This window comes from Vombatus ursinus, unplaced genomic scaffold (assembly GCF_900497805.2).
Source record: "Vombatus ursinus unplaced genomic scaffold, bare-nosed wombat genome assembly UNPS02004571.1, whole genome shotgun sequence".
NCBI lineage: Eukaryota > Metazoa > Chordata > Mammalia > Diprotodontia > Vombatidae > Vombatus > Vombatus ursinus.
The window spans coordinates 663,692-678,512 of record NW_020944349.1 but is presented as its reverse complement, the minus strand read 5'-3'; the positions used below and the strand labels follow the sequence as shown (position 1 = coordinate 678,512).

The 14,821-nt window shown below is 51.3% G+C and overlaps 1 protein-coding gene across 1 annotated transcript in view; it reads right to left on the bottom strand.

The window, feature by feature from the left end:
* The window catches only part of LOC114024594 (diacylglycerol kinase delta-like), a 48,210-nt gene that overhangs the window by 30,997 nt on the left and 2,392 nt on the right, over positions 1-14,821 (bottom strand). Inside the window, exons 2-7 of the mRNA XM_027837636.1 lie at positions 12,616-12,748; positions 12,054-12,160; positions 11,601-11,726; positions 10,368-10,470; positions 1,846-2,008; positions 459-567 (exon numbers count right to left, since the gene is read on the bottom strand). Coding sequence (XP_027693437.1) covers positions 459-567; positions 1,846-2,008; positions 10,368-10,470; positions 11,601-11,726; positions 12,054-12,160; positions 12,616-12,748 — 741 coding nt within the window. The remainder of the gene's footprint in view (positions 1-458; positions 568-1,845; positions 2,009-10,367; positions 10,471-11,600; positions 11,727-12,053; positions 12,161-12,615; positions 12,749-14,821) is intronic.

The window sequence follows — 14,821 nt, the reverse complement described above, 5'->3', positions numbered from 1 at the left end:
ACTGGGGTGAGAGTGCAGGCTTGCTATCCCCAGGAGCCATTTCCTCTGGAGCTTCTCTACCTTTTTGTCCCTCAGGTTCCCCCCCACCCCCGGGACTCTTTTCCTGGAGGTAAAGGTGAGAGGGCTACTGTTTGGCTCTCCTGCCAACTCCTTGCCTTCTCATGCCCACATTTGGTTGACCAGGCAAGGGACCAGCTGTGGGCCCAAGGTGAGAACGCACATGCTTATGTTAGCATGAGATAAAAGCAGGAGGCCAGTTTCAGTGGCAGGAAACAAGCCAGCAAGGTGAAAACATCTACTTCCTAAACCTAAGCCAATTGGTAGCACTACTGAGTCCCAAGGGGCCTAGGCAGAGGTTCTGACAGCCAAGCTCAGGCTTGCCCCTCGCTGACTGGGAACAAAGAACACTGATCCGCCAGCCTTTTCAGAAAGGCGGTGGGCACTGTGCCCATACTCACCTGTTTGTGTAATCCAAGAGTGTCAATTTCAGAAAGAACCCAGCCCACGCTGCCATCTCCACCGCATACCAGAATCCGGAAGGTGGAAAACCTCTGGAACAGACGGAGCCTAGCAGGGGGGCGAGGACAAGAAGAGAAGCTCAGATGAGGAGCAGGAGGCAGGCTCCCTCCCCACCAGGGGCTTTGTCTAGAGTGGCAGCAGAGGCAGTGCCAGTGGTCAGGGCCAGATCAATACCAGCTTGGTAATGGGGAGTTGGAGGAGGGGGAGAAAGATGGTGAGTGGTCTTGTCCTATACGGGCTGATGCTGACGATGAGAGAGGGCACTTTGAGATTTGCGTGGCATGTCACACAACCAAGCTGGGAGGTAGGCACCATTATTACTCCCATTTTACAGAAGAGGAAACTGAGGTTCAGAGACAGGAAGTGCCTAAGGCAGAGTTTTCTGACAAAAGCCAGCTCTCCCACCTGTGCGAAATCTTGAGTGACTGTCCATTATCCCACACCGACTCTGCCTCAGATAAGCTCAGTGGGCCCTCAAACGAGGGTGGGCCCTCAGCCACCAGAAGTATCAGACTGAAGACAGCTTCCACTTACAGGGGCACAGGGAGGGGGCAGTAGGCAGTATGTGAACTCAGGGCCCACTGGCAGCCTGGCCAACCCTGGTTTCTAGTTTGCCAGGCCTCTGGGTGCCTGAGGGGCCACACCTTCCCTGTTCCATTGCAGCACTGCCCCTAGGCATCCTCACCAGTAAACTGTGACAGCCCCACTCTTTTCCTAACAAGGACATTTTTCCCAGGAAGTGGGGGCAAAGGGCCCAGGACCCAGCTTTGGTATGGCCCAGGGCTGTCGGCTGGGGACATCAGAATCTGGACTAGACTGGGAAGCCACCTGTAACGTCCATTAGGAGTGCCAGGGGCAGGGGTATGGGCAGGGGAGAGGAGAAAGAACTCTGGAAATCTCTATGAGGTTCTTCAGCAGAATAGCCCTGGGCCTGTCTCCTGGTAGGCAGCTTGTGGGCCTTGGTGCCAAAGGACTCGGGCTCATCTTTTGCTTCTGAGTGACCCTGGACAAACTCCTTCCCTTCTCTGAGCCTCGGTTTCCTTCTCTGTCCAATGAGGCCATTGGATTCAGTGACTTCTAAGGAGTGAGAAGACCTGGGCTCATATCCTGCTTCTGCTGTTAACTAGCTAGGTGACCTTGGGCAAGTCACTTCCCTAGCCCTCAGTCTCCCAATCTGTAAAATGAGGGGATTGGCCTGGACGATCTTGAAGGCCCCTTCTAGCTTTATTAGAGCTGTGACGTTATGAGCAAAGGGCAGAGGCCAAGAGCTCCAGATGGGAATGCCCAGAGAAGGGAAGGCTTTCTCCCATGGCTGAGCTCACTTACCCCAGGTGAGGCCCCCCATTCATCAGGTCAAACACTTGTGCTGGGTTCAGGAACTGTTTGAATTTCCGGAGGAAGCGCACACCTTGGTTGTCACCACTCTTGGAATTGACGAAAGCAAGCAGAGGGCTGGAGCAGGCACCTGGGCAAGAAGCCTTCCAGAACCCTGGAAAAACCAAAAGTCCTGATCTAGGGGGCCGCCAAGAGCGGGTGACAGGTGAGCGAGAAGCCAGGCACCACTCGCCTCCGCCGGGCCGCAGCATGTCAGCTCCTGAAACGTCCCCAAACAGGCATGGAGGGGGCAGGCAAGACTCCTCGGGCCCAATCGCCACATGACACAGCCATGCCCCGGGGCTTCGGCCCTAGTGACTGATGCCAGTCCTCAGACTCACAGGCAAAGTGTTGGCAGCCTAACCAAAGCCTGGCTGCTCCTGACGCCAGAGATGTTTTCTGAGGGCTGCTGCTGGAGGCAGTGGCCCAGGGGGCCAGGAAGGAGGCCCAGGAGTCATAAAAGAAGGGTTCCCTGGGGGATCCCTCTCGGACAGGGCCAGAGGGATTCCATGCCAGAAAGAAGTCCAAACACCAGAAATCCAGCCCCTCACTTGCCCTGCGCAGTTTGTAAGCCCATCCAGAGCTCTACCACAAAAGGCTGAAGGGGCAGGGGAGGCCAAAATGCCAGAAGAAAAATGGATGAAAGTGCCTCAGATGGCCATGGGAGGTCGAGGGCAAGACAGGAGTTACAGTGAGAAAGCCCGGCAAAGCTTACTGTCATTGTCATTCTCTTCCTTCTTCCTCCCCCCCACCCCCGCCTGTCTTCCACATGCTCACACACCTGCCAAACTAGACTATTCCCAGCTCCTGGCTTCTGCGCCATGCTTTCCCACCGCTACACCTTTGCTCATGCTCTTCCCTATACTTAGAATGCCCTTGTTGAAATCCTGACCATTCTTTTAAGGCCCCCCTCACGTGCCATCTCCTCCTGGACCTCCCCTAGTACGATGACTTCTCCCTCCTTGTCACACACTTGGTTTATACCTGTCATCTACTTACTTACTGACGATTAATCCTCCTCCTCCTCCGCTGAGAACTCAGTCAGGGACAGAACTCATCTATTCAAGCTGCTCCCAGAATCCTTGTTGCTCTTTCCTCCTCCTTCCTTTCAGCCTCAGAGGGCAAGGCGGCTCTACCCTTGCCTCAGTCTACTCTCCTGGTGCCTTCCTACCTCCTCAAGGATCTGCTCCATCAATCACTGCTGCTCCAAGCACCCCACCACCACCCCACTCCACTGATAACAAGCCTTCTCACTTCCCCTGTCTCCTCCAATCCAGGGTCAGCCTGCCCTTCCAGCCTCGATCTCCCACTGCTCTCCCCCATGTACTCTATGAATCAGGGAAAATGGGCAACTTTTGATCTCCCAAATGAGGCCTGGGTTTTCCTGGCTCCATTCTTTCACGTAGGCTTTATTAAATCTGGAATGTTTCTCCTCTTAGCATACAGAGTTAGAATTGACTTAGAAAACTTGTAAGATATACTGATCAAATCTGTATATGCTACAAGGCTGGAGAGGAGCATTAAAATACTGGGTGAGATTGGACCCAAAGTGATTTTGAGAGCCTGCAACGCTTAGCCAAAGCCAATGGGTCCTGCATTTTGGTTTGAAAAACAAAAAACAACCCAAAACCCACCAACATCAAATGCACAAGGATAGGCTGGGAGAGATTTGGATTGAAAAAAAGGCTGAAGGGTTTAGTGGACCACAGACTCCACAGGACTCAACTATAGGATTCAACTGCTTAAAAAAAGTCAACGCGATCTTCACTTCCATTGATACCTATGTCCAGATCATCTAACTATGGAATGATCCCACTGTACTCTGGCCAGTGTAGGCGCTTAGACTTTGATGGGAGGCAGGTCTTACTACAGTCATGTGAGGAACACAGGAAGGACTGGGAATCTTTAGCCTGGAGAAGGGAAGACTTGGGGGTGGGGTGGGCCATTTGAGGGGCTGTTCTATGGAAGAGGGAGCCCCTTTGTTCTGCTTGGCCCCTCTGGGAAGAACCAGGAGCAGAGGTGAGCATATGGGAACCAGAACTCCACTTATTACAAGGAGGACCTTTCTGATTCTTAGAGGAAGCAGGAAGTCCCGTAGGAGGGGGAGGCTGGGCTGCTGTCCCCCATCCATTTTCCTGATGCCTACAAACATGCCTACGCTTCCCCATCCACAAAATAAAAAAAAAGTCATTACTTGATTCCTTCCATCCCCTGTAGTTTATTATCCCCTGGCTCTTCTGCCTTTTGTGGTTGACCTCTTTGAAAAGGCTGTCTACACTGGGTGCCTTTACTTTCTCTCTTCTCTATACTTAACCTTCCCAAACTGGCTTGTGACTCAGCTTCTCATTCCACCAAGACCGTCCTCTCCAAAGCTGCCAATGATCTCTCTACTGCCCAATCCAACAGCCTGCTCTCAATCCTCATCCATCTCGACCCTCCTGCAAGCCTCTGACCCTAAGGACCACCCTCTTCTCGATATTGTCTCCCTGCTAGGTTTTCTGGACCCCACTCTCCCCTGGATCTCTTTCTATCAGACTGTTCCTTCTCAGATTCCTTCATCCAGGTGATGCCCACTAACCTCAAGTATCCCACAGTCTCTACCCTGGGCCCCCTTCTCTTCTCCCTCTATGCTATTTCACTGGGTGATCTCCTCAGCTCCCATGGATTTAATGACCATCTCTATGCTGATGATTCTCAAATTGACCTATCCCGCCCTAATCTCTCGAAGTGGAAGTTCAGTAGACATCTTAAACTCAACATATTCAAAACAGAACTCATCATCTCTCCCCTTTCCAACCTTTCCTGTTACTGTCTAGAGTACCATCATCCTCCCAAGGGCCCAGCCCTATAACCTAGGTGTCATCCTTGACTCCCGTGTCTCACCCAACATATCCAATCTGTTGCCAAGGCCTGTTGATTTCACTTTTGCAATCTTTCTCGACTAGGCCCCCTCTTCTCCTCTGAAACAGCCACCGTCCTGATGCAGACCCTCATCTCCTCATGCCTGGACTATAGCAGGAGCTACTGGGGAAGGGGGATGTCTGCCTGCCCCAAGTCTCTCCCTATTCCAGTCTATCCTCCACTCAGCTACCAAGTGATTTCCCTAAAGGTCTGACCCTATCATCTCCTACTCAGTAAACTTCAGTGACTCCTTAGTATCTTCAAGATCAAATACAAAATCTTCTGTCTGGCATTCAAAGACCTTTATAACCTAGGACCCTCCCTCCCTTCCAGTCTTCTTGCATCTTATACTCCCCCCACCCCCAACCCATGTAATCTGAAATCCAGGACCAGTGGCCTCCTGGCAGTACCCCAAACAAGACAAGACACTCCATCTCTCCACTCCGGGCATTCTTGCTGGTTCTGCCTGGTCTCTGCCAGCTAAGATCTCACTTTCTACAGGAAGCCTTTCCCACCTCTTCATCCTCAGGCCTTTCCTCTGCTAATTATTCATCCTGCACATAACCTATTTGCACATATTTGTTTGTTAGACTATGAGCTCCTTGAGGGCAGGGACTGTCTTTTGTCTTTCTTTATAACCCCAGAGCTTAGCCCAGTGCCTGGCACTGTAGTAGGCGCTTAATAAATGCTTCTTGCCTGTGTTTGTAGGTGCTAATGCTAAGCACGGGACTTTGACAAGATTAGGTGCCTAACAAAGACTTGGCAACTTGGCTGGAATCAGTAAGTCAAGCAGCCACCACTGCCCAGCCCCCAGGCCCAGGCCCAGGGCAGCCTAAGGCAGGTGACAGCCATTGCCAGAGCTGTAGGGAAGGCAGCCTTTGAGAGGGGCCCTGCTGGTGCTGACTCTACCTCCTGGAGGGCAGTCTGGGGGAAGGGGGCTGGAGGAGAAAATTGGGCAAAAGAGGTGACAGAGTGGCAAATGAGGAGAGACTCGATGGTGCTGCTGGGCCCTGACAACCAAAAAGCAGAATAGGAAAGAATGCAAGAAAGAGAAAGAAGGGAAAACCAGCTGGTATGAAACAGAGGAGCGGGCCAAAGGCCTGGCAGGGCTGATATGGCCACAACTGTGGAGGAAAGGCACTGACTGCTGCAAAAGATCGGGGAATGCTGTTGGCAGCCAGCAGGGCTGTATTTGCAAGTGGCAGAGGCCTGGGGGGATGCAAGGAGCCATAAGCAGGAGTCTCTTTTCAGAGCCAGGTTCCCCCACCCCACTTCTAGAGAGCCTGGAACCCCATCATTAGACAGGGCCACCAGCTACAGAATGGCCCGCTGTGTGCAGGGTGTAATTCACTGTCTGCTCATATTTATCAGGAAAGGCTCAAATCAGAGCCCTTTGGGGGCAAGGCAGAAGCAGGGCCTCGTGGTCCTGGGGGTGGCAGAAGCGGGCCGAGGGGCAAGGCAGGAAGACCCAGCTCTTAGCTTAGGAAAGCTCCGAGGGCTCATCTCCTCTCTAAGGTTCAACAGGAGATAAGGAAAGAATCTTCTCTTGGCACTCAGTCCTGTCCACCCTTCCAGCCACCCAGTCACCCAACCACCCAGCCACCCAGTCCTAGTAGCTGTCTTGCCCACTTCCCAGATCGGATCCACGGCGGAGGAGGTGCTCCGGAGCTTGCTGCTCAGACTCCAGCACCATGGACAGCTGAGTGGGCCCTTGGAGGAGGGGAATGAAGCTAGACACCCAATGGCGGGCTTCCCGGTGTCTGTGTGGGTGGGGAGAATTGTGAGCTGGACCTAGGAGGAGCGTTTTGTGGACGAATTTCTCCATCCATCTATGTGTTACTACATCTGTGTGTGTACATCTCTATGTATGTGCCTCTATGTGCTCAGGGCTGTGGGGGTGCTTCTGGGGTTATGTGTATTATGTGAGTAGGCAGCTCTGCATATGGATGCATCCAGGGGGTTTAGAGCAGGTGTGAGAAGGGGGCCTGCCTGCCAGTGAATGTTCGGTGTGCGTGTTCTCTGTGCTAATACCCCTCATGCTGGGTTTTGGGGTCTGCTGGAATCCCTGCTCCTTTCTGGCCTCTGATATAAGGGGAAGAGGCCACCTCTGTATATTTCTCTCCTCTGTCCTCTGCCACGGACCATTATTGTGGGGAGCAGACGCACTTGGGTCCTAGCTGGGCAGCGAGCCTCAGTGGAGAGAGGGTGATTTCTGAGTCAAAGAGCTAGGCTCTCCCCATGGGAATCCTGTGTGGCAGAGCTGGCTAGAATAGAATATTGGAGAATAGACAGAGAAACATGTGGGCAGGGAAAGTGAAACTGACCACGCGTGGAATGAAATTCACCAGGGCGTGGGATTCTGGCTTTAGCTTGGTCCTGGCATGTCAGTGGCAACTAGATGGCTTTAAAATAACAGTAATTAAAAAAACCCCACTACTATTTTTAGGGGGCTTTATCAGGTACTTCTGGTCTTGTTAACTGAGTTTCTCCCCCCCCCCCCCATGAGTAATGGAAGAACAGCTGAACAACTAGAAGACAGAAGCAACAAGATCCGTGGAGAGCAAAGAAGGAAGCAGAGAAGGGAGCACGTGGAGATCAGCAGGGCTAGATGGAGCCAGAGAGCAACAGGAGGGCGGGGCCCCAGGACTGACAGAGCCTAGGAAGCTGAGACCCGCCTACTGAGCCTGAGAATCTGAGGATCAGAGCCTCCCGAAGTTCTCCTATCATCCCCCCTCCCCATCACCATCCCCCTCCCCCTCACCATCCCCCTCCCCCTCACCATCCCCCTCCCCATCACCATCCCCTGCAGGCTCCCTTTCTCATCTATCTCCAAACATGTTCACAGCTCTCCTATCATAAAATAATAATAACAAACAATAAAATAAACAAATAAAAATGTCTTCCTTGAACCCTTGTCTCTTCCCTAGATACCATTCTTTCTCTCTCCCCCCCTCTCTGTCTCCCTCCCCCTCCTCGTCTCCCTCCCCCCTCTGTTTCTGTCACTCTATCTCCTTCCCTTCCTTTCTCTCCCTCTGTGTCTCTCCCCCCTTCTCTATGTCTCTCTCCTTCCCCCATTTCTCTCTGTCACTATCTCCTTCCTTTCTCTCCCTCTGTGTCTCTCCCCCCTTCTCTATGTCTCTCTCCTTCCCCCATTTCTCTCTGTCACTATCTCCTCTCCTTCCTTTCTCTCACTCTGTCTCTCTCCCCCTCTCTCCTTTCTTGATCTCTGTCCCCTTCCTTTCCCCTTCCCCGTCTCTCTCCTTTTTGTTGCCTTTACTCTCTCCATCCCTGGTGATCTGGCTTCTCTCCCAACTACAGTAATCTATTGAAACTGCTCCCTTCAAGATTCCTGACAGGCTCCTAAAGGCCAGATCTGCTGGCCCTGCCTCAGGCCCCAGCCTCCTTAGCTTCCAGGCCAGCTTAGATGCTGCTGTCCACTACTTTGCTCCCCCTTGAATTCCTGGACACTCTTGCTCTGCTCCCTTCCCAGCCCCTGGATTTCTCCTCCTGTGTTGCAGGTCTTCCATCCCCTACACAAAGGCCGAAGCCTTCACCCTTGGGCCTCTGCAGTGAGATACAGTATGTCCCCCAGAGATCCCATCTACTCTTAGGGTCCCAGATAGCCTGTCTACAAGGGCCATTCCCAAGTCTACACCTCTGGTCTCTAGGCTACATGCCTCAAAGCAGACTTCCTAGCTTTAGCTCCCCCTTGGGACTCCCTTCTGTCTGTTAAGAGCGCTCTCATCTGCAGCATGGGCCCCCCAGGCCACAAGATCTTTTCTTCCATTTTCTGTTTCTCAAATGTACCCTTTTTTCTCTCTCTTGCCCCTAGGCCAGACCCTGAGGGTCTCACCTGGAGCTCTGCATTTGCCTCCAGGCTCTCTCCTTTCTAATCCAGCAGAGAATCCCAGCATCTCCAGGGGCTGCCTAGGCCCATCTGGGCCTACTCTAGAGTCTCTACTATGAATGAATGAATGAATGAATGAATGAACGAATGAATGAATGAATGAGCCTCCCTTACAGACTGGCCACCTCCCCTGTGGGGAGGTTCTAGAAGCCATCACATTCCTCATTCAGGCTCATTCCTGCACTGGGAGAGCCCATTTGGGTTTGGTTGTGGCTTCCACATCAGGCTGCTGCCTTATTTCCCCTCTAGCTGTCACAGCATTTAGGGTCAGGGTTGTGGTTTTCCTCCTGGCTTCCTTTCAGTCCCAGCTAAAATCTCCCCTCCTCTGTTGACTCGTTTGTACCTAGTTGTTTGCATGTCATCTCCCCCCCCTTAGACTGGGTGCTCCTTGAGGGCAGGGATTGTCACTTGCCTTTCTTTGTATCCCCTCAGTGCTTAGCCCAGTGCTGGGCACTTAGTAGGAACTTAAGAAAACCTCATGGAATTTACTCAACGGTTCTCCAGGACTAAGCCGATGTTTATCACAAGAATCACTGCCAAGCTACTCAGTCTCCATCCTATCTTTGGGAAGGGGAAGCCTTTGTGCTGATCCCTGCTATGTCCCATATAGCCCTGCCAGGTGAGGCTCACTCAAGCAGGCCTTCATCTAGGTAGGCCCTTGTGCTCAGAAGCCTCTCATTCAGTAGAGCTCACTTGACTCTTGGGAAAGCCTAATCTCATTCAGGTGGGCACCTTTCTGGATTTGAATTTTCTCCCCAGCTAGACCCTTGACTCTGATAAGGCACAGCCTGGGCTTGGCACATCTGGGCATCCCCAGGACCCAACACACAGCAGGTGCTCACTAAATGTTTGTGGATGAGGCTGTTGACCTGACACCTCCCTGGGAAATAGTTGCTTGGGGTCGGTCTGGCTTTTACCACTGGCGATCTCAAAGAGACTCCATTTAAGTTTTCAGGCAAGTCCCTTGTGCTTTCTGGATCTTTACCTAGTCAGGCAAAACTTAGCTTTCTTAAACAAGGGAAAGAATCAATCACCCCGGATTTTGGAAGGACGCCCTAGACAGAGTGAATTAGCCTGTGGATTAGCCCATGTTTAGCAGAAAGTCATTGATATGCTCTTCTGTCTGGGAACAGTGAAGGCCAGAGCCAACTCGGGTAAGTGAGAAACAATGCTCCAGGGACTGCTGAGAAGGGAACTGAGTCTGCTGCCCCCAGCCAGAGGGCCAGAGAGAACCAGGGCTCAGGCTCTGCCAGGCATGATTGTCCACAGAGCTCCCCCACTCTGTGGAGGTGCCGTGAAATTCACCTTCTTCCCTTACCCTGCCTGGTTAGTGGTGGGCCAAGAACCTCTGAGTGAGGGAGGGAGGAGTGCGGTCTTCAGGAGTCACTCTGGTTTCTCTTATATTTCTGAGGTTTCCAGGGCATCTTCCTTCTAGTCAGACTTCTAGAAGTGCCCGCAGCCCTCTCAATCAAGAATTATAGGGAAACTGAGGCAATTCTTCAACATCAATGCCAATATTGGGGGCCTTGGGGGCTCTTGGTACTTACTCCATGCTCTAACTAGAAGGCCAGGGAGGGCCATCTGCCCCTCATCCAAGCACCTCCCTCCCCATATCTCGGGCCTTCAGTTCCTTCCTGGTTGGAGGGGAGGCCTCTTGGTTACTCACCATCTGAGTCCATGCAGTTCAGAACTGTTGGTGGGAGAATAGATACTCTGTACTGTCCCAGGGGGCATTTCTTAGAAAATTGGTCTCTGCAGGTACCATGAATCTAAAATGATGAGAGACAGAGACAGAGAAACAGAGACAAAGATAGAGAGACAGAGAGAAAGAGACGGGATGTGGAGACAGACAGAGAGAGAGGAGAGGGGGAGAGAAAGAGAAAAGAGGGAGGGAGACAGAGACAGACAGAGAGACAGAAACAGAGAGGGAGAGACAGAGAAAGAGGGAAGGGGAGAGGGAGAGGAGAGGGGAGTGATAGAGAGAAGAGAGGGAGGGAGGGAGAGACAGAGAGATAGAGAGAGAGGAGAGGGAGAGAGATCGAGACACACACACACACACACACACACACACAGAGAAGGGTGAGGGATTTGTGCTGGGAGCAGTTGGGTTCAAGGGTCTTCCAATCTCCCTTCCAAGGACATCCTCACCATTCACAAAGCACTTTACTGTTACCTCCATTGACAGTGACTCTGGGAGGTAGGTGCTATTATGATCCCCGTTTTACAGATAAGGAAACTAAGTCTTAGAGAGGTCAAGTGACTTGCCTGGGGTCATATACCTGGGCACCCAGGAAGGATTAAAGGTTAAAGAAGGTTGACTGAGTGACTGAAGATTTGCACTCAGGTCTTGCTGACTCTGTCCAGCAGTCTAGCTAGTAAATGATACTGCCTCCTCTGGAAGCTTCTGAAAGCCTCCAAGTCCAAGGGGACCAAGGTGGGAGGTCCCAGGCGGTGGCTGAGGGAGGGCCATGGTTTGCCAAGAGGACTCTGGGGAAGAGGCTACCACTTTCACCTGCCATTTGCCTCCGAACCAGCAGGAAAGAAGGTGTCGGCCTTTTCCCCATAGGTCCAATCTAGAAAACCCTGATCCAGAGGGCAGTGAAAACACTGTTGGCTTCATGGCCTTGAATCCCGGTTCTACCACTCGCTATCTGACCTTGGGTGGAACAGTCAACTTCTCTGGGCCTCAGTTTCTACCCTTGTAAAATGAGAGGATTGAGCCAGAAGGCCTCTAACATCCCGTCTAGTTCTCACACTTGACCTCTGACCCCGAGTTTGATAACTACATTGAGATGGGGGGATGGGGGTTTGTACAAAGAGCCCAAAGGCCATTCTGCAGCCACATGGCCACCCAGCCTGTCCCAATCAGTGACCCCAGGAGGATCAAATTGAGCCTTACAATGGCCTTGCACCAGAGACATTTATAGTCTTGTAGCCTTCGGACGCTGCCACACATACGGTCACATGAGGCACAGCGGGCATTGACGGGCAGGTTCCCTTCCAGCCACTGATGGGGCATTGCCACCTGCACAGGAAAAACAGAATACAAAACTGAGGATGTGAGGTAAGGACCCACCTCCCCAAAGTGGCAGGCCTCCAACAAGGCCCTGCTCCCCTAGAGTCCAAGCACAGCAGGCAAAGGTAGGGAGAAGGCAGTGGCTAGAGGCCTACTTCTGGGCTGAGGAGGTTGGTGAGCTAGGGACAAGATGGCGGCCACAGGCAGGGCAATGGGCCACTGAGGCACAAAAGGAGGCCATGGGAGGCCCAGCCTTGGCCCTAGGCTGCCTCATGCTAGCTGTTCCCCCATATGGAGGGGCCTAGCCCGTGTGGGATGGCTGCTATCTGTACTTACTCCATCTTCGTCCTCAATGATCTCATTGCCTATGGTGGCCAGGGTGGTCCATTTGCAGGTGGAGCTGGCTCGCACAGCACACCGTTTGTGAACTTTGAATTTACACACTATGGGAGAAACCAGAGAATGTGTGAGTGGGGGACAGAGGTGGGAAAGGAGGGGCATCCTCCCCTTTCATCCCCCATCCCAGCTGCTGGTAGGTACAATTCAAACTGCTATGACCCCAGCATCCTCACCTGGAGGATCCTTACCTCCTCAGGGAGGCGAATAAAATCCATAGTTACTTGGTGAGAGGCCAAAAAAATGAAAGGATTTTGTATTGCAGGGACTGGGACTGTACCCCCCACCCCCCAACCTCCTGCCTCAGCTGCATGTGGAGGCCAGCACTGAGCACCGATCTTGGCTCTGCCCCTTTGGCCCCTGGGACCTTAGGCTTCGGCCTTCACTTCTGAGGAAGATGAAGAGGCTGGATGGAATGGCCTTCACCCTGAATGACTTCTGCACTGCTCAGGGATGCCCTTCCCACCCTGCCCCCCAAGTCAAGCAGGCGGGTACTGAGTACCTTCGCAGGACAGGCCGTGGGAGGTGACCCCTGAGAGGGCTTCCCGGCAGACATTGCAGAAGGTGGGGCGGGCGTGAGAGCATGTGTACCAGTTGTGAGTGCTGGAGAAGTGATCTGACGTCAGCTGAAAATGCTGCAAAACAAGAGAGGCCCCTGCACGTCTAGAAAATGCTGCATGGGGGGGGCGGAGCCAAGATGGTGGAGGGAAAGCAGTGACTTGCTTGAGCTCTCCCCCAAACCCCTCCAAATACCTGTAAAAAAAATGGCTCTAAACAAATTCTAAAGCAGCAGAACCCACAAAAACACAGAGCGAAACATGTTTCCAGCCCAAGACAGCCCGGATGGTTGATCGGAAAGGTATATCGCGCCGGGCTGGGAGAGGAGCACAGTGCGGTGTGGGTGTGCAGGCCACAGCGACCCTGGAGCAGGCCTCAGAGGACTGAATCGAGGGCAGCTGTGGCAGTTTCCAGACTTCTCAACCCACGAACGCCAAAGACAACTTAGAAGGTCAGTAGGAAAAGTCTGTGACTGCGGTGAGAGAAGGAGCTAGGTCTCAGCCCCAGTTCCTGAGCGCAGCCCAAGGCAGCAGCTGCCTCCTGAGGTTCTGGCCCACAGACCAAGGGGGAATCGAGTGGCTGATCAGAGGGGGATTGCAAGGATCTCTTTACCAGTGCTGAGGCAGGAATCTCTTGCTTTGCCCATGCTTGGATCTGGGTCACAGTTCTGAGGGGCGGTCCTGGGGCGAGGAGGAGCGCTGGTGTGGTGGAGCTTGTGGTGGTGGTGGAGAGGAGACACCTCGCCCCTAATCATAGCACCTTGGAAGAACTGACACTTTTCAGGGCCCTAGAAATATCTCTGAAAACAGTTGTACAAACCCCCGAAGCTTGGGACAGTACATTCTCCACATTGGAAACAGACTCTTACCTTAACAAAGAGTTTAAAAGTCAAGTAATTGGCTGGGATCATGAGCAAACCTCGCAAAAAGAGTCAGACTATATTATCTTACTTTAGTGACAAAGAAGATAAAAACATACAACCAGAAGAAGACTGCAAAGCCAAAGCTCCTACATCCAAAGCCTCCAAGAAAAGTAGGAATCAGTCCCAGGCCATGGAAGAGCTCAAAAGGGATTTTGAGAAGCAAGTAAGAGAAGTAGAGGAAAAACTGGGAAGAGAAATGAGAGTGATGCAAGAAAATCATGACAAACAAGTCAACAGCTTGCTAAAGGAGACCCAAAAAAATACTGAAGAAAACAACACCTTAAAAAATAGCCTAACCCAAATGGCAAAAGAGGTCCAAAAAGCCAATGAGGAGAAGAATGCCCTTAAAAGCAAAATTGGCCAAATGGAAAAGGAAGTCCAAAAGATTACTGAAGAAAATACTTCCTTAAAAATTAGAATAGAGCAATTGGAAGCTAGTGACTTTATGAGAAATCAAGACACTGTAAAACAAATCCAAAAGAATGAAAAAATTAGAAAACAATGTGAAATATCTCACTGGAAAAACAACTGACCTGGAAAATAGATCCAGGAGAGAGAATTTAAAAATTATTGGACTATCTGAAAGCCATGATCAAAAAAAGAGCCTAGACATCATCTTTCAAGAAATTATCAAGGAAAACTGTCCTGATATTTTAGAACCAGAGGGCAAAATAGAAATTGAAAGAATTCATCGATCTCCTCCTGAAAGAGATCCCCAAAGGAAAACTCCTAGGAATATTGTAGCCAAATTCCAGAGTTCCCAGGTCAAGGAGAAAATATTACAAGCAGCCAGAAAGAAACAATTCAAGTATTGTGGAAATACAATCAGGATAACACAAATCTAGCAGCTTCTATGTTAAAGGACCACAGGGCATGGGATATAATATTCCAGAGGGCAAAGGGGATAGGATTACAACCAAGAATCACCTACCCAGCAAAATTGAGTATAATCCTTCAGGGAAAAAGTGGTCATTCAGTGAAATAGAGGACTTTCAAGCATTCTTGATGAAAAGACCAGAGCTGAATAGAAAATCTGACTTTCCAACACAAGACTCAAGTGGAACATGAAGAAGTAAACAGGAAAGAGAAATCATAAGAGACTTATTAAGGTTGAACTGTTTACATTCCTGCATGGAAAGATATTTGTAACTCATGAGACCTTTGTCAGTATTAGGGTAGTGGAAGGGAAAAATTATATGTATGTATATAGATAGATAGATAGATAGAT